The 23457-nt window shown below is 30.7% G+C and overlaps 1 protein-coding gene across 3 annotated transcripts in view; it reads right to left on the bottom strand.

Annotated features, from left to right (window-relative positions):
- Positions 1 to 1606: 1606 nt before the first annotated feature.
- LOC129231428 (NPC intracellular cholesterol transporter 1-like) overlaps positions 1607 to 23457 on the bottom strand; it is a 117047-nt gene continuing 95196 nt past the window's right edge. For all 3 annotated transcript variants that reach the window (XM_054865743.1, XM_054865742.1, XM_054865741.1), the window contains 6 exons: positions 20793 to 20937; positions 12397 to 12628; positions 10758 to 10871; positions 8210 to 8369; positions 8006 to 8091; positions 1607 to 4251 (listed from right to left, as the gene is read on the bottom strand). In XM_054865743.1, coding sequence (XP_054721718.1) covers positions 4240 to 4251; positions 8006 to 8091; positions 8210 to 8369; positions 10758 to 10871; positions 12397 to 12628; positions 20793 to 20937 — 749 coding nt within the window. In that variant the 3' untranslated portion in view covers positions 1607 to 4239. The remainder of the gene's footprint in view (positions 4252 to 8005; positions 8092 to 8209; positions 8370 to 10757; positions 10872 to 12396; positions 12629 to 20792; positions 20938 to 23457) is intronic.

Genomic DNA, 23457 nt, shown 5'->3' on the forward strand with positions numbered 1-23457 from the left:
ACAAAACAAGAATTCTGAGGAATATAGGTAGTTTGATATTGACATACCTGCCAACTCTACTGGATTTTCCGGGAGACTCCCGGATTTTTGACATTTCTCCCGGTCTCCCGATTTTTATTGAAAATCTCCCGGTTTTTATTAATCTCTAAAAAAAATCCTTCCATTTAGGGATTTTCTTGAAAATGAAAACACCAAACCCCTTTAAAATAAATTATTACATCATTTTAGCGCTTTTACTCCATGGTTTGAAAGTTTCCCACTCAATTTCAAACTTTAGCACATTGGAATCTGGCAACATCAGTTCTTGTTTACATTTGCGATCTCGCTTCGCGCACTCATCGCTAAGCCTATGTTGCTTAATTACAACATTTCTTCCTGTACACAAAACGACCGCTATTATCGGGCACTTTGCGGCCGAAAAAAGTAGATTAAATCTTGTTGAAGACCTGAAAAAAACCTGTCTATGATTGAATTTTTACAGATAATTGAAATTCTTTTTTTCCCTAAATAACTTTTCATTGAAAAAGTATTACTTTAACTTTTATTCTTCCATTTAATAATTTCATTAGTTAAACTCTGTATATGACTCAAGGAACTTGCATATGACTGTACTTTAAGAGATGGTATAACTTTGATATACCCCCCCCCCCCCCCAAAAAAAAAAAAATTACGCGCAAAATCTGGCACTCCCTACGGACTTTTTAGGGTTGCTGTTTCTTATTTTTGTGTTGCCCATTTAGGTTTTTTCAGCTTTTAGGTTTTTGCTGTTGCCAAATTTAGTATTTTCTTGTATTTTGTACCATAAGTGAGAAAAAAAGTGGCCAAATTTCCGATTTGGGGGGAATATATCAAAGTAGTTCCTAAGAGATAATAAAAAATCCCCATTTTCCCCTCAATAACATGGAAAAAAGCGATATTGCGCTACATTGAAAAAATCTACTGGATTTTTTTCTTTGGATGTTGGCAGGTATGTATTGAAAAAAGACAGTAAATTACTTACCAATTTTAAACAATCAACAGCAGACATTTTTTGAAGCAGAAAAGTAAAAATTTGAATTTTGTAGTTTTTTCATAAAATTCTTCAAAAAATCTTTGTTATTTACTCAAAATGTTCATTCCATACTCTTAAAGTTTTCATTTCATGTAGTATATCGAATTTCAAAAATTACATTTTTGCTTTACTGAATCATTAACTGTTTAAAACGAACTTGATTCAAATGGGCAGCGGTCACTATTTTATTCTAGATTGGTTGAGCAGGACTTGACTTTTCTGTTTCCCCACTGAATTTTAAAACTCAAAAATGATCTACTGGTGTGCCAGAAATTACTTCTCACACTTCCAAACGTAATTTTACCTGCTCCAGAAATTCATTTTTAATTTTCCATCCCTATGCATTACACAAATGGAAAAGCAAAAAGAAAATTTAAATTGTATTGATGAAGAAACAAGTTTATATCATTTCAAGTCATGATCTTTTACGAAGCTCTACATTTATAAACTTATGGATTTCTCAGTTGGAAGTTAATGTTTTATGTTCAAAATTTTCCCCAACATTCATTACTTAAAAAATAACTCTTAAAGCATGTGAAATAATATAATCCAAAATAGAAACTACATCATTTATTCAATACAAAGTACATAAAGCTATGCTATATGAAAATAAATAAAAGACCACTAGTTGTTAGACTTGGAACTAATTGCAATAGGATATTCAAAAATTTCAGAAACTAAGAAATACTGAGCTTTGAGAATCTCATTTAAAAATCATGGATTGCTGTTGGATTAGGTAGATATAATTGTTTCAACTTATTTTTTTAGAAGCGGAAAAGATTTATATTAGGAATTTTTTTGTGTATTAAGGTAAATTTTATATTTCACCAGAAAGGGATTTGGGAGGGGGGCAATATTAACAATTCTATCACATTGTTGCAATCATTCCAAGTCTAGTTGTCATACATTTCAATGCAACATAAAAGCGCACACATTGCAGGAAAAATTTATATGTACAATATTCTATACAAAGCATGATTCTATAATTGCATGAAGTGATTGTGATAAAATTAGCGTACAAATTTCAAATATGTACATAAATAATACATTATACAAAAATTTTCTGAAAATACTTTTTTTCCATAAATAAAACTTAATTGCAATGTTTTTACTCTTACAGGAACATTTGTTAAAAATAATTCTAATATGTTTTGGACAAAAACAAAGATTCAGAGAGATCAAATATTTACCAAAATGTAAGTTCATCTCAAGCATTCACATGATTACAACAGAGCATAAAAACATACAAAAACTTAGTTACATTTGGAATACGAGTGACTAAGGCAATCACATGAATCTTCATGTTGCCTTTTAAGTATGACTCATTTTATAGACAACTTAAAAATAGCAGGCACAGAATTGGTATTAATATTTTCAAATTTAACACAGTTAAGACATTCAGACATTTCTAAAAATTAAATAAAGTACTCTAATTCAGTTCCAAGTTTTTAATGTTATAAATATTGACAATGATCTGAAACATAAATAAGACAAAAATGAATCAACAAAAAAGACAAGAATTAAAGAGGCAAAAACAATAAATGCGTTACCTAAATATTCCGGACGGATGATACTCATGATAAACTATATCACTTAGTTGCATGTAAGAACAAGGAGAACATTATTTTCACACATTCACATGCAATCATATATATATGAAACTAGTAATTGAACAACATGAAAACACCCATTAAAAGGATGAAAATTGAGACCATGAGACCTGGCAATGGTAGCCATGGAAGAGTTTAAAAAATCAGAAATGGCAACTTAACTTATGTGAAACATGTAAGAATAAGATTTTTTGATACTCACCCATGATCTAAAACTTGAAGGTCTGATGATCTCTAATTTCATCCTTTTAATGGTTAATCTATGTTTTCTTGTAACTCAATTATTTGTTGTTTACTTAAATATGTGCAACAGCAACAATATATTAAGTTATAGGTTTCAGTTTCTTCACTAATTTCCTTTTTTTTTTTTTTTGCCTATTTCATTATATATATATATATACACACACAGTGGTGAATTGGTGCCAAAAAGCCATTGGGGTACTGCTTCTCCGGAGAAATAAATTCCACTTTCACATAGAACTGATCAGGACTCGGGCTTCAATTATTTTTTAGGGCCATTAGCATTCTGGTACCAAAGAATTTAAATTCACCCGGATACACATATAATATTTATGTATATATATGTGTATATACATATTTATATAATAATTTGCCAGATTACTATTAATTTTTTTTGCTTCTTTAGACTACTTTTCATGGTCAAATCTTTGGTAATTTCTTCAAAACAAAAAGTCATTTGAACACTTTACGGGCGGGAGTCTGATCACAGTCTTTTTCAAAAGCACAAATGCGGAAATTTGGAAACTTATCTCCGTGAGGCAATATCTTTTTTTATGGACTGGATAGCTCTCCTGACTGCAAAGTGTTATCACACACACAGCAAACTGCCGTTTAGATAAATAACATAAATAGAAAGAAACACAACAAGATTCAAAAAAGGCATTAAATGATTTCTTTGAGATGTGAGAATAAGAACAAATGTATTTACTAAACACTTCAGATTTTAAATATTTAAGGGTTTCTACTAATATTCAGCTTTTAAGCATTTTCAAGTCTTAATTGTTTAAAATTGAAAAATTAAGTTATTTAAAAAGGCATACAAAAAGGTCTTTATTTTAGGTCTATAAATATGTGCACTAAAATAGAAACAAACATTAAAACACTAGCTCATGACATATTCATCATACAAACTATCACTTGAAACTAGCAAATATTAAAATACCATTATTTAGACAAAAACAATAACTTCAAAATAAAAATAACATCTTTTTTGGTCTAAGTAGAGAAAAAACATGCACAATAAATAAATTATTTAAAAATAATTTTAGCAAAGGTAAAACACAGACTTCATGATATGCTTGTAGTAATGTATCACCAATACTAATGCTTTCAAACCATTGCATTGTATATCTTAGTACTCTTACAATGCATATTTCTTGGCATAACTATTTGATTCAAAAATTCATTATTTCAAAGTACTTCAACATAGAAAAAGCAAAATGATTGTGACTTGAAGGAATGTTCACAGCAAATGAAAGTCACAAAAGTGAAAAAAAGTTCATGACCTAGAAACTTGTTTACTTTGCGGTTTGCAATCACAGAAAGATGACTCCTCGTTCACATTGAGGCCTAAAAAGAAAAGTCACATTTGATAATCAATCATTACATTAACAAAATTTTCTCAAGTAATAAGCGCTTAATATTCATTCTACAAAGTTTTTTTTTTTTTTTTTCAGTTTCTAAAATATACTATTTTGTGCCATGTACTTCCAACTTTCTGTTAAGCTTTCAATGCTCCTCTCCCAACATCAACTACCCATGATAAGTAAGCATTCCAGGGCAGAAGCTAATTTTTCTATGGACTGATTCCCAATCAGATTTGAGACTGATTTCTGTTTCTAAAATCTTGTAGAAACTTGAATACAAAATACATAAAAGCCAAACTGAATGCCTGAAAATTTCAACAATGGTAGCTAAAATAATCTCATTCATTTTGTCACAGAAAATTAAAACAAAATTTATCCCCGATTGTTTCCTACCACTCGTTAGTTGGTATCTTTTATGAACATTTTATTATCTAATTTCTTTAATAACTTGATATTTTTGGTTATTAGAACTGAATTCAGATTCTAACAAAATCATAAGCATTTTCTTTTTGCTTGCAAATTCAAAGCATAAATATTAACTCAATATTGATGAGTGAAAAGAAATATCCAAGAAGAAAAAAAAAATTGAAAAATTAGAATAATATACAATTTAAAAATAGAATAATGTTGAAGTATGAAACAAAATATCACTTCAAATGCCTGAAAAAGTTCATTTTTTTGGCAAATTCTGGGAAACATATGTTAACAGGTCCAATATCTAAGTACCTAACACTTTTGCAACACTTTTTTTTTTTTTCAGTCACCCCTCTGTTGATTGTGCAATGAAAAAGTCCCTATTTTCAACCCGATCATCATTCACATCAGGAAATTATCTGTTCAACATATTGAAAATTTTCTTCCAATGCATTAATAGTACATTTTTGCATTACAGGGAGGTATAAAAAGAAATTTATAAATAAAATTAATTCAAGTTAGAAAAAAAATGAATTTTTACTAAAATAAAATGCATCAGTCTAAAGTTGTAGAGATTATAATAACTTCCAACTTTCAAAAATAATTGAAATATTTTTAAGATGCAAAAGCATAGAAACCTTAAACCTAGCATGCTTATGCAATTTTACACCAAGTGGGTGTCTGTTTTTTTACATATTCAAGATAGAAACTTAGAAAACTTCAGTTCAAATACTAAATGGTTTCAGAAATTTTAAAAATTCATAAAAACTACTTTAATCCTCAAAATTAAAATTTTGTACAGCTAAAATTATTATTAGAAGAAATTTCCAGCAGAACATGTATTTATAGCATAAAATTACTTTGTGCAGATTTTCTTCCAGCAATGGAAGGTAAAGCAATGGTGAGTAGAAAATTAAGTGGGAACTCATGTTTTTAAGTAATTGTCGATTCTTTTAGTTTACTGAATTTGCAACAGATTTAATGGTGAATTGAATGGACATTTTGTAAAATATGAATTATTATTAATGCAAAGATTTGTGAGAGATGGTGGATCTCAAATCTCATCAACTCAGATAGTCAAATGCCACAATGAGCAATCGCTAAACAATAATATTACTCGCCTAAGGATTTACTGAAATTTTAAACTTATAAGCTAAGTTGTAAAGCACTACACAACTAGTCATTCTTCTTTCTTATCACAATCAAGTATAATCCCAATGCAAGTAGGGATGGTTGGGGTACGTGGGACCCTTTTTTGGAAGTTTGTTTTTGAAGCCTTATATAAAAGTTTTGAGACAAAAAATTTTGAACTTATTTACTTATTTCATCTTGGACATTATTAATAAACAAAGGCTCATCATTATTTACTAAAATAATGCTTTAAATATTCTTAATGATCATATTTAAAAAAAAATCAGATGGGTGTCCCACTTACACTATAGGATGGGGTGAGTCTCACCCCCTTTTGTTTGAATTTATATCAAACATATCTGACAAAAGGGTTAAGTGGGTCTCCCTTGATGAATTATATAAATTTTACTTATGAAATAGTTTTTTGTAAATGCATCCATTTATGATATATTTACTGTCATTTAAATCTGTATGACAAGTAATTATAAAACAAAAACCAAAATAATCTGTAAAATTTATCGTGAGCCTATAGGCATATATTTTACTTATACATACCGGGTGTACCAAAAATGACTGATGGGTTTTCAAAATCCATCAGACGGAATGCAATAGATATGTATCGTTTGCAGCCAAATCTGGAAATTTCATCTCACCAAATTTCAAACATAGTTAACACCCAAATGTAACCTCAAATGTAGTCACCCACAGGTGGTGCTGCAGGCGACCTGTAAAAGGTATAGTTTAAACGAGGTATTACAGCTTGCTATTTCGTAGTTCATCGTCAAGCTGATAGAGTGTGCTGCAAACCCGCTCTATCAAAATAGATTTTTCCGTTGCACAGTGGGGTATTTATTGTGTTCCAGTTACACCGCCTACAACACAGTTGTGTTCCAACGAGACGCAGTTTCCAAAGAAAATTTAATGTGAGAAAATGACCATCAGACAATGTGATAAGGACCCCATTCAAAAAATTTAAAAGAACAGGGGGCGTGAATGATGACCGTATTGGAAATGTTGGCCAGTCGTGCCTATCAGTTTCAGAGTCGAATGCTGAAGCTGTACAAAAGGTTATCCAACCGCTGCCCCGGACTTCCGTACGCCATGCTGCATTTTGTACTGGACTCCGAAAAATGAGCACTCACCGTCTCCTTCGCCACAGCCATCACATGTTTCCGTCGAAAATCCAGACTCGCCAACCCCTCAATTCAAATGCTATTAATGTATGTTAAAATTTTGCAAACAATCTTGCAACTTGTGGATGACTGTGAATTCTATGTTGACAACATATGGTTCTCAGCTGAAGCACATTTTCATCTCGATGGCTATGTCAACAAGCAGAACTGACAAATTTGGGGAAGCAAAAATCCTCATATTGCTAAACCATCATCCCTGCATTCACCAAAAATAATGGTATGGGCTGTGGTTTCCTCCAAAGGAATAATAGGGCCATTTTTTCGAGAGCAACGGATAAATGCTGTACGATATCTTGGGATTCTGGAAGAATTTGTTCTGATTCATACTGCTTTTGAGGACCGTTCGAATGCCTCCTGGTTCATGCAAGATGGTGCTCGTCCACATCGGACATCTGTAGTATTTGATTTCCTGAACAAACCTTTCAGTTAGCGGATAATTGCCTTGGATTATGATATGCATACTGAAAGTGGCATGGCCTTCTTATTCCCTGGACTTGAAACCCTATGACTTTTTTCCTTTGGGGGTACCTGAAAGATGTGGTATACTGCCAAACTTCAAACAGTTGCGGAGCTGAAGCAGCACATCTGCACTGCATGTGAAACAATTCCAAGTGACATGTTTGAACGGATGTCTGGAAATTTTTGCCTGATACCACGTTGTTGCAGCAAAATGGGGGTTACACTGAAAATGTCATTGTTTAGATCTTTGCAACAGTCCTTGTACAATTTTAATACTGGTTTTTATTTTTCGTAGTTTTCAGCGCCACCTGTGGGTGAAAATGTTAACTAAATTTGAAATTTGGTTACACATAAAACTTCTTTGAAAAATAATTTGGTCAAAAAGTTCAAGAGGATAACTTCTGCAAAATTTTTACCTATATAGCAAGTTTTTATATTTCTAAGCTTTATCCATTTCCTAGGATGCATGCCACAAACAAAGTTTTTCCCTTTTTTTTTAAATTACAAGAATAGATGAAATTTAAATAAAAATTGGCTTACATCATTTGCATGAGATATAGTTGGCTGCGAAGCAATATCTTGTAAATGAATGTGATCATACATCTTCTGTTTATTTACAGGAGGGCCTACAAATAAAGCAAAATAGAGAACTTATAACGCAAGGGAGTTATAAATATGCTAATTCTTAAGAATTAGAATTTTCTTTTGTTTTGGTATTTAAAAAATAATGCAGAAAAACCTTACCTATCAGACTAAGTAAGACAGGCAAGAAGATCAAACTATGAAGAGTGCCAAATGCTATAATGCCAACATACATACGGAAATAAAATATTTGAAATATTTGGGATTTGGCAAAAGCTAACACAAGTATGCCACAATCAGTAAGTGTGATACCAGACAAAATCTAGGAAGAAATAAATTCAGTTAGTATTTGAGGAACAGAAGTCTTAAAAAATGTTTGTAAGATACATTAATTGAAAATCAAATTTGCATTATCCTACCAATATTTCTATGACACAACTACAAAACCTATTAGGCAAAAACTCTACTACCATTTAGTATTACCAAAGATATTACTTTCATACAACAAGAAATATTAACACCATGTAACACAATTTTTGTCTCTGGATAACCATTAAGGAAATATACCAGTTTTTGCATTTAAAGGCAAAAAGGGACACCTATACTTCAAATTATTAATATATTTCAAACAAAACATCCATGTGAAATGTGGTTCACACCGCTTTCACCAAAAAGTCCCCAAAAATGCAATATCAGACAAAAAAAAAAAAAAAAAAAAAAAGAAAGAAAAACTGCATCATTTGCAAAAACAGGGTGGCGACAGGAGCTGAAAAAAAAAATCCCTAACTTTTTCCTGATTTCCCTAATTAAGTTCACCAAATTTCCCTGACTTACGTTACCAATGATAATGGTTTCCTTTCTTTGCCCCACCTCAAAAACACTGCATATTAAATAAAATGCAGTGTTTAAAACGGTTTGAGCTGTTAATTAAAAATATATTTTGAAAAGATGCTCTTTTTTTTGGTAAAAATTGTATATTAAATTATCGACAGAAATATTGTTGGAAATCTAAAACAAATACTTTACGTCCAGGAAACAGTTAACATAGAAAATATAAGAAATTATTAAAACCGCTCAAAGACATATACCATCATGATAAAACTATAAAATTTAAATGGAAATAATCTTGAATTGAATTTTCAAGCAGTATAATTGTTGCTGCAAAAATAACAAACAAGTGATAGTTAAGGTTTGGAAATAATGTAATTTTACTTACGTAAATAATACTGTCATGCGCAGGTAAACGGAAGTATCTACAGAAATTAGTTTTTGAGACATTTGAAGAAATGTGTAGTGGATTCAGTACTAACAATAGGAAAATGTTGGAACCAAGATTTTTTTTTTTAGCCTCTTTTTCAGCGGAAATCAAAAAAGTGAGTATGTACAATAAAGGTAATGTACTATAGATCAAAAAAATGCAAGAAAAAATTAAAAATGTGCAGTTTCTGCCCTTTACCTGCACACGGCAGAATAGACATAGTTATGTAAAACAATTTGAAATCTTTCAACAACCAGTCACATTGAGCTATTCTCTAATGAAGAACTTAGGTTTTAATGAATGAATACAGAATTTTAACTACTAAAAAATAATAAAAATATTTACTTATGTACAATTTCAAATGATTTCATTAGTTATTGATAAAAAATCTTAGATTACTTTAGTAACGAACAACATTGAAATGCAAAAACAATTATTAATTTCAAAATGTATATGGTTTTAAATAAAAGAGTTTTAAAGTCTGAAAAAAAAAACCTTTGTGTAATCTTACGTGACAGCGAATAATACTCCATGGCAAAAAACAAATTTGATTTTAAGTCAAAATTCAATTTTAACAATTAAATTAAAAATGCCAAGTGATAGCTTAAGATTTTTTCAGCATAAATTTAAAAAACAAAGATTCTTTCTTGAAATCGTGACAACAGTATGCTAATTACTTCAAGACAATGAGTAAAAGCAAGGGAGCAAAGTCATTAATGACGGTTTCTCTTTGCCTGTAGGGTTGTTTATTTTATGTAGCATGGAATGAGTAAAGGAAAATTCAAGCTAGGTAAAATATAACAGCTTTACAGACGCAGTAGCAATCTTAGGAAGCTCATCCTAAGATTGAATACTTTGACCTTGAGGAAAAAAGGTGCACTAATATGCGGCATGTATAATCGCACCTCATTAATTTTACTTTTTAAAACAAATAATTGGCTGAAAATTTGTAGGGAATCAAACTACTTCATTTTGCAAGGGGAAAAAATTTTTTTTTTCTTCAATTGATCAATTTTCCCTGAATTTGTTATTTTTTCAAAATTCCCTGAAGGATAAAGTTCCCAGACTTTTCCCTGATTTCCCTGATCTGTCGCTATCCTGAAAAAAGTGGAAAAGAGTGCAAATGTTTTTCATGTGAATGTTTTATGCAATAATGGTACCAATTCAATAATCTGCAGTAGTAGGATTAATCTTAATTACATTTTGTTTGGATTAATGTATTACATACGTATATAAATGACTTTCTTGTATTATACACACAAATTATGTTTCTAAAATCTTTTATGGATGTTGACCCTTTTTTTTATTTAATATCAAAAGAAAGAAGAATTTTTTTTTAATTAGGAAAAAGTATTTCATAGCAAGAAAAAATATACATTGAAACATGGAACATCAATGTTCAACAATATTTCTAATACAAGTAGTACAATATTTTGCTATAAAATGACTTACAGAACTACCCATTCTTTGCAAAGCTGCTTGCGCTCTCTTTACTCTTGTAGGTTCAGGACTAATAGCAAATGAATGAGTGAGATGTGAGCAAAACTCTACAGAAATTCCAACTCCCTAAAGAATATGGATCAACATTATTAAAATGCAGAAATTTCACATTCATGCACCAGTACAAAGGATCAGTTAAAAACAATGCGTAAGTGGAAAGATTGTGGAAATTTTGTGCTTTAAGAAAAAAATTAAATTTTAGAAGCAATAAGAGCAACATAAAATAAAGGAACAATCAATAGTTTCAGTTAACTCTTAAAATCATTTCTTTCATTGAATTAGTCCTTGGACAATGAAATTGATAGAAATTTTGTAACTAAGTTCAAGGAGTAGGGAGGATGATAAACATTTGGAGGAATAGTTTGCAAAACGTAGCTGCTATTTGCTTTACTTCATTGCGGAATAACAAATTGACTAGGACCAGCCTAGCTGGGTTCAGAACCTGTTGCTTGGCATCACTTTTGTATTTGTATGTTTGTATAATTTCAGCAACAAATTTCAACCCAAGCATTTAAATCTAACCAATTTAGATATACTTCATTGGATAGCTAAAGCAATAAAGTTATATAGCTTGTGTAATATTCGTAATTTATATATTTGCCCTGCTCCCCTCCCCCAATAGGTTTTGCAAGAAAGCTTCTTTCTCTAAAGTTACAGCTTTCAAAAATTGAACTAGAACAATTTGATCAACATTAATTTGTTAAGCATTAAAAGGAGAGCAAATAAATTCTTTTCATTCTTTCAAAAAATGGTGTTACGGAATTATCTCACTTTAAAAATCGCATCTATTATAAAGTTTGATTTTCAAATTGAATATCCAACATTGCATACATCTTAGGTTTGCAATAAAACATAACGCAAAAATTTCATAAAAAGGAAACAATATTTCAATCACTGTTAGGGGTTTTTTCCTCTTCCCATGAAGGGGGAAAATTGAAAACAGAAAAAAAGCCGGAGTTGCAACAGGACGTTTCAAAATCCAGGAGTTGGAGCCTGCCATTTTCCCTCCAACTCTGCAGCCCAGGTCATTTTGATCGCGGATAATGGAGCATCCCACTTATTAGAATCATTTTTTGTGGCAAATTGGCTATTCTGTTAAGCGGGTTCGACTGTGCATATATATATATATATATATATATATATATATATATATATATATATATATATATATATATGTACACACACACCCACGTGTGTGTACCTTTGTCAGGGTGACTTTGTAAATATTTCACTGCTGCAAAGCAAATGAAAAATAATTGAACCGTGAGTCATGACCTATGTTACATGAAAGATGAATTTATTTTTTTTCCAGAAAAGCAGTTTTGGCACCAAAACACACCTGATATGTTTATGTGTGCAATATATTAAGTACTAAGTTCATAAAAACAGAATGTCTATTGCTATACTAATTAGTCTAAGCTGAATAATTTTTTCCCAAACTAACAGCTATTTGCATTTAATTCTGAATCAGTGCAACAGGTTTTAGTCTAGTTTTTCAAAATATGAAGGGGAAAAAATGCAAATTTAAAATTTATTTTACATATTTTTTTATACCCTAAATTTAGAGGAGAATGATTAATGTTATACTTACTACAACCAAATTTACTAAGGACACTGCATTCAGAGAAATATTCCACCAGTACATAAGGCCCATCAAGTTTATGATTATCATGACAATAGTAATTACAACTATAACAGCAGAGTAGATATCAAGACCCAAAAACAGAAACGTGACAACAAATATAGCCAAAATGGAATATGAAATGCTTCGTAATGTATCTGGCCACATTGTGAGGTACTGCTCAAAGAATGGATGAATAATACTGTAGGAGAGAAACAAAATTTAATAAGTTATCTGTAATGAATTTGATAAAACATATTAATATATTATGCTAGAAAACATGATTTACAGATTATGAAGAAAAATGTAATTATTATGATGAGAAAGCAATTATTAATTCAATTTTAATTTAGTTACAATATACAGTTAAAGAGGGCTAAAAATGTTTAAATTAAAACAAAGAACTACAAATGTGTTTGAAAAATGAACATAGTAAGAATTATGTATCAGTATGCTCAATAATGAGATAAATAACAAAACATCAAATCACATGCTAAACTGAAGTTTTATATTTGGGAAGCTTAAATTTTAGAAAAAAATAGAATTCATTATTCTATGAAGCTCTAATTTATGACAAAGAAAAAATAAATATTAATTGAATTATTTTATTTCGTAAATAAAAACTAAAATGAGTTTTTTTTAGTACTTTTTTAAAATATTATTCTGAAGTTTCACACATCAGGCATTGATTGAATTTGATGATCTGCAGCTTCTTTATGAAAGCAAGTATGATACAAATACTTATTCAATCTATTTCTGTTTAGCTTATAGTGGAGTCAAAAATAATTCCTTTAGCAACTAATATTTAAAATTAATTTGCATACTTATCTGTTAAAAAATGGTTATGACCTGGAATTTAAAAGGTTTTTTTTTAATGTAACTGTTTAAATGCAATTAAAAACTTTTGAACTGTTTACTCTAGAAAAAAAATATATAAACCGTATGTTTTTAATCATAGTGTTAAAAGAATAGAGAACTGGAAAAGAAAACATGATCATTCAAAAGCACAATCAAACTTGAAATTCATTTTGCTCGTTTGCACACAAACTCTTCATGCATTCAAAGGCATAGATGCACACAACAGTTGCAGTCCACATAAACAAAGGATAGGTTCATCCATTTCAGACTCATTAAAAGTACATCCATCAACACTGGTTTTCAGCATCTGTTACAAATAACTAGACAAAAAAACCTTAATACAAAAATAAATCATTAGCATGCAATATTTCATTCCATTAAAAACATCCAAAAAGATATATAAAAACAGTTCACAAACATACTCTGTTATTTTTTTTTTTTTTTTGCAATTGATTTGAAAATAAAAGGCAGGTTAAGCAAAGCAAGAAACCTGAAGAAAAAAGTTCATAAAAGTTATGAAGCGGGGAAAAAAGAAAAAATACATGCTCACTTTCGCTCCTACTAGCAAAACATAAAAATGTTTAATGTTATTACAAGCAACCTTTTATCACTAACTAGAGCTTGACAAAGAAAACTTTATGCAAAAGATATGGGGAAAATAAAGCTTTTTGAGGTTCTGATTAGAAAACTTAGCAGTTTAGCATGGTGAAATGAATATCTTAATCAATGTTACAGAAAATTTCAGAATAGAGTAATTTAGTAAGATAAATGAGCATTACTTTTTAATGCATAAAAAAGAGAACATTAGTTTAGAAAGTAAAATATCACACAACTCTTGCTTTAAACTTTAAAATCAAATTTAAAACAATAGGGTTCAAAAATTTAAATTCATAAGGTAATATTAAATACATACTAACAGCAAACAATTTTGAACACAGTTCTGCTTGATTTACACTTGAAATTAAGGGGAAAACTCATTGCTTTTGTTAACATTATTCAGAAATACAGTAGACCCTCTACATAAGAGACTTTTCAGGACAAATCACAGACAGTTGTTATCATGAGTACAAATACTAAATTTTAAATACCAACTATGATAACAAAAGTAGAGAATAAAAAGAAGGAAATAGTACCATATATAAATGCACATGCTCAGTTATTTTAATTAAAGGGAAAACTAAAAACAGTAGCAAAAAAAAAAAAAAAAAAAAAAAACAGCATTATACAAGGGTTGTTTTTTTTTTTCAAGCTCCATTTAACCATAAAAATAAAACGGGTAAATATACAAAAAAGATTTTCCTACCAAAAGTAAGATACAATGCATATTATTTCTCCACATAAGCACCTTGACGATTTAGGCATTTGTTGTACCTGTGCACAAGCTTTTCTATACCCTCTTCATAGAGGGTTGCCGCCAATGATTGAAAGTGATTTTTGACTGTGTCTGAGTTCTGCTCTCTTTAAATTTTCAGCACCACTTACAAACACTAGCACTCATTAAGTTACCTCCATATATACACGATTTATTCTTTCATGAATTTCCACTTCCCCATTACCTTCTGCTTGCAAGAAACGAATAACACTTCTCAATTCACATTTGGCGGGAGACTCGATGGAGACAGCCATTTTTTCGTGCCTGTAGCTCAACAGGAAAGGGCAGATTGGACTCGACAGTAACCGAGTGTTTGGACTGGAGTATGTGCAGTATCTTAGTACGCAAACCAGCCACCAGCTGCCCACCTGGCTTTTTTACTGTGAAAACGGAGCTTGAACAAAAAACAACCTACATATTTATTTGTTTACATATACTTAGTGAAGATTTTGCCAAACAACTTCTCAGTCCATTCATTTTATCCATAACTTTTTCAGTTTCATGGCATTTTTTGAAATATTGCCCTATTATGCAAGAAAAAGCATACCTTGGGTTTTTTTCATGAAGCAATAACTTCCCATTCAGGACCACTTATATTTATAGCATAGTTAACACTTTATTCCAGCAGCCTGATCCTAGGCACATTTGAATTGCCCCAACTCACATAATAAGTTTAATATATTGCATTTATTTAAATGAAAATATATAGCAGAAATGACAATTGCTTGAATTTAAAAAGGTAATTATTGAAGGAGTGAGAAAGAAATTGGAAATTTATGTTTAGTGAAAAATCATTATTTTTGAGTCCATATTTTTTAGTAGGACAAAATAACTTTTCAATTACTTTGAATAGAATTGAGGAGGTACATTTTTCATAGAACAGTAGAGAAGTAACTATTAAAATATAATTGCTATCCAAAGCATTCCAAACCCTTTTTCAAATTTGACCACTATGCAAAAAGTTATGTTAGTAGCCTTGTCCAAAAAAGCAAGACAATTTATTGTTATCTGCAACATGTTTGATGCAAAATATGTCTCTTTATGCATTACATCAGTTTCTTAAAAGATATATATATTATTCTTACTTTTTTTTTCTTTTTTGTGGTAAATGAAATGTTATCCAAAAAGAGATTTAATGCTCTACAATGGTCAGAATTTTTTTCATAACATATCATTTGCTAAATCTTCACCTGCGCTAATTTTTAGTAATTCCTCTTTGCTTGAAAACTTTTCAGAACATAGAAGATGTACTGTTATAAAGTCTCAAAATCACACAAGGAAATCTTTCTTGTGGAAGGCATTTCAAATACTTATGAATATCAGGGAAGGTTGCTGTTGCATAATGTTTATTTATATTTCTACAATGCATTTTAAATATCAGTTTATTATTTTCATTAATTAACCTTTCAGGACAAATGATGCAAATAAGAGTCTGCATTAAATGCTCTTCAGAGACTCACGATGCTTTACGGCAATTCCTACACTGCAAGCTAATGGCACACATTCGTGGCATCGTTTCGGAAAGAAATATTTACTATCAGATGGTGTTACTTATCCATGTTTTATTCAAAAGATGGGTCTCTTTCATTAGTATTTCTCTCTCTGATGACAGAATGGCATCCCTCAACTGTCTGTGATTTATTGGATTTCGTGAAAAAAATACACGTGCTAGCAAGTGAAAAGGGCAACACATACTCATGTTTAAGTGGTTGTTTCTAGTTTTGTTTCCATTTTAAGCTGGGATTTCATGGAAGATATTCTAGCAAGAGTTTTACTTCAAGATTCATTTGTTTAGCCATGGCTAAAAGAACATGTTATCTTTCTGAGGAGGAATTATCTAAAATTATGATCAATCCATCTATGGATTTTTTGGACAATGACAGTGAAACTATAAATTATTGGAGTTCTTCATACAGTAGTTACTTTCCAAAATTATATGCTGAAAAATATGACAAAGAACTTAGAAAGTGGTGTGTAGTTGGCTCAAAGAACAATAAAAGAAGTGACACTACCCCCCATGAATTTAAAATGTGCAATGCCGGTCTATGCATTGAACTGTGCTATTAAATTTTTCATACGGCTATGAAATGTTTAATCATCACAATATTCTTCAAGTATTTTTTCTGAAAAGTAGTTTTTATTCTGAAACATCAATTACTTTCAAATTTTTTTTTTTTACGATTGAAATTGATATATTTAATCATATTAAAAAATGACTTCATTTCTTCCTGTAGTGTACATTTCATTTATTATTATGTAATGTGTACTTTCGGAAGTTGCATATTAGGTTTAGTGGGAGAAAATGCCATGGCCTGTAAGCGCAGTCCATGTGTAAGAGCTGCTGCCCCAAAACAGGTAGCTGTATCTTCCGCGAGCTGCTGCCCCAAACAGGTTATTCATTGCTACCCAAGCTTCCACACAAGGATATCAAGGAAATTACCGATTAGTTTTGTTATTTTCAGGTACTCTAATTTTTTGAATTAATATATATACAGTCGGATCTCGTCTTACGCAAGGGATGTGTTCCAAGACTCTTCGCGTAAGTCGAGATTTCGCGTTGTGGAAAAGTGCTGCATATATATAATTTTTTCTTAACATACCCAATCATATTAGACATTTTAAACTGTTTTACACCATTTTTTAACTATGTATTACAGTTTCTTACATAAAAAGCTGAATTTTTACTGTATTTTTAGAAAAGCTGCATTATTCAACATAAAATATTGTTACGATGCACAAAATCAATGATCAATGGGAGAGAGAGAGAGATAAAAGTAAAACAGTATGGTAAGTGCAGTAGTAGTAATAATAAAGCACCACACTGTAAGAGTACTATACAGTAGATATAATAAGATGCCTGTATAACGTAAAAATTTGGATGATGATTTATGCTGAGCAATCTGATCTTCATTCTAATGTATTTTTAAATACAGCAGCTTCACATTAGCAACATTTACATCTATAGTAACACCCCTTTTTCAGAGTCTCTATAATCTACAATACAAGAGCTGATTCCAGTTTCATACTGTTTACATTTTGCTCAAAAATACTACTCTGCGAGCTTCATACTAATCTTTGGACTAATACAGATTGCTTTCCCTTCACTTTTAATTGTACGTATGAGAGATTCACTCCATACATAATTGTTGTGCTACCTTCGACTCACTTTCTAGTTGTTCAAGCGTATCAAGAATCTTTCAAACGCTTTTGCTTTTTGTTTCTATCTTCAAATTTTAGATGAAACAGTGTGCCTAGGCGCCACAATATTTCATCACCTTTCATATTTAGATTAAAAAAAGAAAAATGAGGAGTGGTGATATATACACAGTAACAAAGCTACGTTTATAGTACGGTGTGTGGGAACTTGCGCAGTTGGTGATGCTAAAACATGAAAGTACATTTACGAAGTCGGTGTTTAATAGTCAATAACAAAGACAAAACTTAGCATCACGATTCCTTTCAAAAAATATTTTCGTGTTGAGAACGAGAAATTAGCTTTCCTCTAAAATTTGCTGCTCCTGAAAAACTCGCGTTATAGCCATTTCGCGTAAGTCGAATCGCGTTGTAGAGGGAGTCAACTGTATATATATATATATATATATGCATACATGCATACTTTACATGCTATGCATATATATATGCATAGAACGCTTCATTATTTAAACATACATAATTGGTATATAATAATGCAGAAGGCCATTCCACACCTTGGTTTTGCATTATATAGCTTTTTCCATTATACAGATAATTTCAAAAATTTTGAAACTAGAATCTATAATATATCAATATGCTTTCAAATCAGAGTAAATTTTAACTAATGAGTACTAAAAAGCACCTTATTATGCAATACAGTCGACACTCATTATAACGACCACACATTATAAAGACCGTCCCATTATAACGACCAGTGGTAAAAGTCCCAACTTTGTTCCTATGAACTCTATGTTAATTTGCTTTCATTATAACGACCTTTTTGTATCGTCGAATCCAATACAGCGACCGAATTCAGCGGACGCTATTTCTGGTGATTTTTCCAATAAACAAATTTGTAGCTTGAAATGACCTTGATTATTGTTTACGGATATCTGCCTGAAGTTTTCAATGTCAAATCCAACTTTGAGAGGGTTGGAGGGATTCAGGGTTTACCATTCACCACTGCTAGCACAGAAAAAATAATGGGAGGAAAAATCGAGAAATTTCCAGATTCCTAAGAAAAGGGAGTTGACAGATGTGTTGGTAGTTTGGGGTTTGAATCTGGTGGTTTTTAAAATTTGGGGTTCTCGAGGGACTTTTAAATGTTTCTTTGAAAAGCAAGAAAAACACAATTTATCACCTATATCTGAAACAGAAAATAATATTTTGCAAAAATCACTTCTGTCAAAAAGGCAAACATCTGTCTGGTTTTATCTTCAGAAAATGTTGTGGTAGTAGTAGTAGTAGTAGCAGATTTGTAAGTGTGTAACATTTTCCTCCCTATATTTTCAACTTTAAAATTTGTTTAATATTCTGTAATATTTTGCACACGATTTTTCTAAAATAATCCTATGATAAAAATAATTTGGGCATTTAACTGGAATGTTTAAAAAAGTACCATTTTTTCGGAACAGCGGGGCATGCATGATGACCGTGTATACTTTTTAAAATTATACCTCTTATAACGACCACTCGTTATAAAGACCTTTTTCTCTGGGACGGAGATGGTCGTTATATCGAGCGTCGACTGTATATATATATATATATATATATATATATATATATATATATATATATATATATATATAAGGGCTGTTCAATAAGTAATAAATTTATAAAAAAAATACAGAATAACTAAAATAGTCATAATTTACATGTTTTTTTAAGAATAATTTCTGCGGGCCTAAATGCATTTATTTCAATGTTCTCTCCACTTCTTAAAAATTTGTGAACATTAAGTTTGTGGGAGCTTTTTTAAAACTGCCTCGGAATAGTAAAGACATGCTTTGTTGCCTTCAAAATGTTTGCCTCTTAATGGTTTCTTAAGTTGAAGAAACAGCCAGAAATCACTGATGTAAAATAATACTGCAATTCCCCTTGATGATAATAGCAGCTGTGTTAATCATTGCGTCTGTGATGGACGTTAAAAATTGTCCCTCACATTCAATATCTTCCATATTTTGCCTGCCTTCCTTAAAAGCTTCATGCTAGCAAAAAGTACCGACTCTAAACATTGCTTCATCGTTGAAAATTTCACGTATCATATCAAAGATATCCGATACTGATTTTTGCAGGCAAAAACAAACAGTAATTGCATAACTTTGTTCTAACGACACTTCTCTTTTGACAACTGGCTGTGTTTTGAAGGCGCAGGTCAACAGGCTTCAATTCAATCACGTGATACTCAGAAACAGGAGTCTGTATGCGCCAACCATCAGTAGCTTTTATTAGTACAGATAACAGTCATTTTTCATGCCAAAGAAATTAACATTCAGCAGTTTTGCAGCAGTAAAATTAGTCTTATTACTTATTGAACAGCCTACGTATTATCAAATAAACTATGAACTGTCCTGCACTTCTGCTAGCTTCATAGTTTGCATAACAGCTGTATTTTAGAGAGCGATCTGGTACTTTTACTGTGAATACCAATTTTTATTTAAAAGCTTTGAAATAAGATGGAAAGAAGAAAAACTGTTTCTAAGCTTAATTTTCCAAAGAATTATTTTGTTTGTAAGGAGAAACAGTGGAATATTTTAACTGCTAAACTTTTTGTTTACTTCTGAAAAGTTGTGCGATGGCTGGCACAAACAAGAAAGAGAAAATATACGATATCAAACATAGCAATGTCTGTTTAGAAAACCTGAGAAGACATTTAGTATGGTGAGGCATTTTTTTTTAAATTTGACTAACTCTAATTAGAAAAATTGATCGTTGCTAATAATGAATTTATCAACTTGCTGACAATTATGTTTATAGCAGTGCAAAAATAAACTAATGGATCAAAAAGCAGTTAACAAAGAACCAGAGTTGCAAACTTTTTTCAACAAGCATTAAAAGGACACTAGAAAAACTTGGCAACACCCCCTCCCCCTAAATTTATAGAATATATTTTACATTTTAATATCATGTTTGGAATATGCAATAAATCAAATTAAATACTTACCTATATGGAAATACCCTAACATTATTTGAAGAATTAGTTTGTATTTTCTCAGTAAGCCAAGAAGATATCTTTCTAGACCATCTTAAAGCTTCATAGAAGTCTTTAGATGTTTTCAAAATGGTGTGATAAGTCATGAAATTGGTTGCTGTAAAATTAACACAATTTAATGCAACATATTGAGTTAATATATTTCAGAACACTAACACAAAAAGGGTAAAAATTGCATGCATACAGGTAAAGGAGTATAAATATAAAAAATGAGGGTAAAGGTTTTTAGGGAATTGATTATAAAGTCTGTGACTTAGTTCTATAATTCAAGAAGCACATCAAAACAAGACAACTTATAAAAGCCAATTAAAAGGGCATCAAAATTATTTTCAAATTTATTTTGAAAGAATATTGTCCAGAATATGTATAGATATTTTACAATAAAACTTCTATGATGTGATTTTACTAAAGAAATCAAATCACTTGAGAAAAAGAAACAAAGTAATAAAAAATGTTTCACAGCAGCCGATTACATGTGCTTGTAGTTGTAAAATTTCACGTGTAAGAAATTATTCAGTAATTACTAATTTATGTGCTACCCAATAGCTGCAGAAATACAGCTATGTGGCTTCCTATCCTACACTATAGAGTGAAAGTTCTAAGGTAAATCCAGGACACCATGCTAAAACGCCTCCTTTCTCGGCTTCAAAACATTCAGCTTGGCTCGAAACACTAATTACAAGTTGAATTCTATAAACAAGAAGAAGTCGCCCAATTGATTCTAACTTGCTTATGCTTTTTCATTACCAGGGGTCTGGCCAGAGGATATTTGGGTCCGTTAACGGACCCTTCACAAAAATCCGATCAACCAAAACGGACCTTTCACAAAATCCCGATCAAACAAAACGGACCTTTCACAAAATCCCGATCAAACAAAACGGACCCTTCACAAAATTCTGATAAACAAGATCGGATCTGTCACAAATTGTTTATTGAAAGAGCAAATTTGAAAGCAAAATAATGCATATTTCTGTGTATAAACCAATCATTTTGGGAACCTTTTTTTAAGCCAAATTAGAGGGATCAGCTTATACAAAATCGGCTAATTTTGAAAAAAAAGAAAAAGAAAAAATCGGCACTCTTGCGATGCTCCTGCAAGCGATAAATAATTGCTACTGCCAAATAAATATAATGGTTGTTTGTTTTATCACAGCTAATTAGCAGGGGTGATTAGTAAGGGTGAGGAAAAAATATGATCGCTTCAGATAGGGTTACCAACTTCAAAACTATCACCACTTAGCGTCTGGCGTTGAACCTTTATAATGACTTGATTAGAAAATATTCTCATCATTTTGTCGGCTTGTCAATATTTGCGTTTTTACGGTGCAGTGCGATGTTTAATTGTTATTTTGGGAGAAAATTATATGGATTTTGATTTTTCGATGCTAAAAAGGATGATTAACTTTGAATATTTTTTTTTTCTTTAGATGTCTACATTTTGAAAAATGCAATCTTTTAACATCCGATATGAGAATCATGTTTTGTTCTTTTTTCAAGCTAACTTCACTTTATTAGGATTCAAATAAATGAAAAGTCTCTTTATTTATGTTAGAACTCTCATTTCAAGTTTTTAAAGCAAAATTCCATTTTCTGTTATGAGTCAAAAATTAAAATGCTGAATAGATGGTTTATTTTATTTTATTTTTTGGGTCAACTGTGTCCACAGATATTAATGATATGTTTATCATAGGACTCTAAAATGCAATTTTAAAATAATTTTTTCAAAAATATTTCTTTTACAAGCCGTTTTTATACTTTTGATGCCTTCACTTTGAGAATTGCGATCTCTTTGCATCCGCTATGGGAATCCGATTTTTCAAATTTTTGATGATTATTACGCTTTGTTAAGAGGTAAACAATTGAAATATCTTTTTATTTTTGTTAAAATCACGGAATTTATAAGTTTTAAACGAAATTCTGTGCTTTTTAAGAGTGTCTTGGGTCAAAAAGTTGAATGCTGAACCCTATTCTGAATTTTGTTTTATTTATTTATATTTTTGTTACAAATATTTTAAATATTGTACAGAAATATATCTAGTATAAAATTTAACATAATGCAGAATGGTAGATAAATATTGATACTTGAAAGAGCGATGCCCCCCCCCCTCCCCGCCAAATATCAGAAAAAAAAATCCAGAATGATTTTCTCGCCATAGAAGAGGAAAACATTCAACTTTAAGTTTAATTGATGCAGTTTGTGCCATCTCTAAATTCTAAAATTTCGTTTTAACAATTTTTTTTTTAATTTTTTTTTTGCGAAATTTTTTGATTTTTCACAAAATTAATTCTTTTTTTACAAAATTATTTGATTTTTCACAAAAAACGGACCCTGTGAAAAATCCTGGACAGACCCCTGATTACATTCAAATGAAGAAAAGCTAAACCTTATCAGCTGAATCACGTGTCTTCCCTCTTTATGATTATTAACCAATTTGTTAAAAAATAATAATCGTACACATTTTAAAGCATTACATTTTTGGTTAAAATATCAATAAAATTTTAAATAGTATTGCTTCAAATATAGTTTGTCGCCAGATACCAAATCTGAAAAATGCATTTTTTATAGGTTTCTACAAATTTATCCATTACTATGTTCATAAAGAGCAAAAATTACTTT

This window comes from Uloborus diversus, chromosome 10 (genome assembly GCF_026930045.1).
Source record: "Uloborus diversus isolate 005 chromosome 10, Udiv.v.3.1, whole genome shotgun sequence".
NCBI classification, from domain to species: Eukaryota; Metazoa; Arthropoda; class Arachnida; order Araneae; family Uloboridae; genus Uloborus; species Uloborus diversus.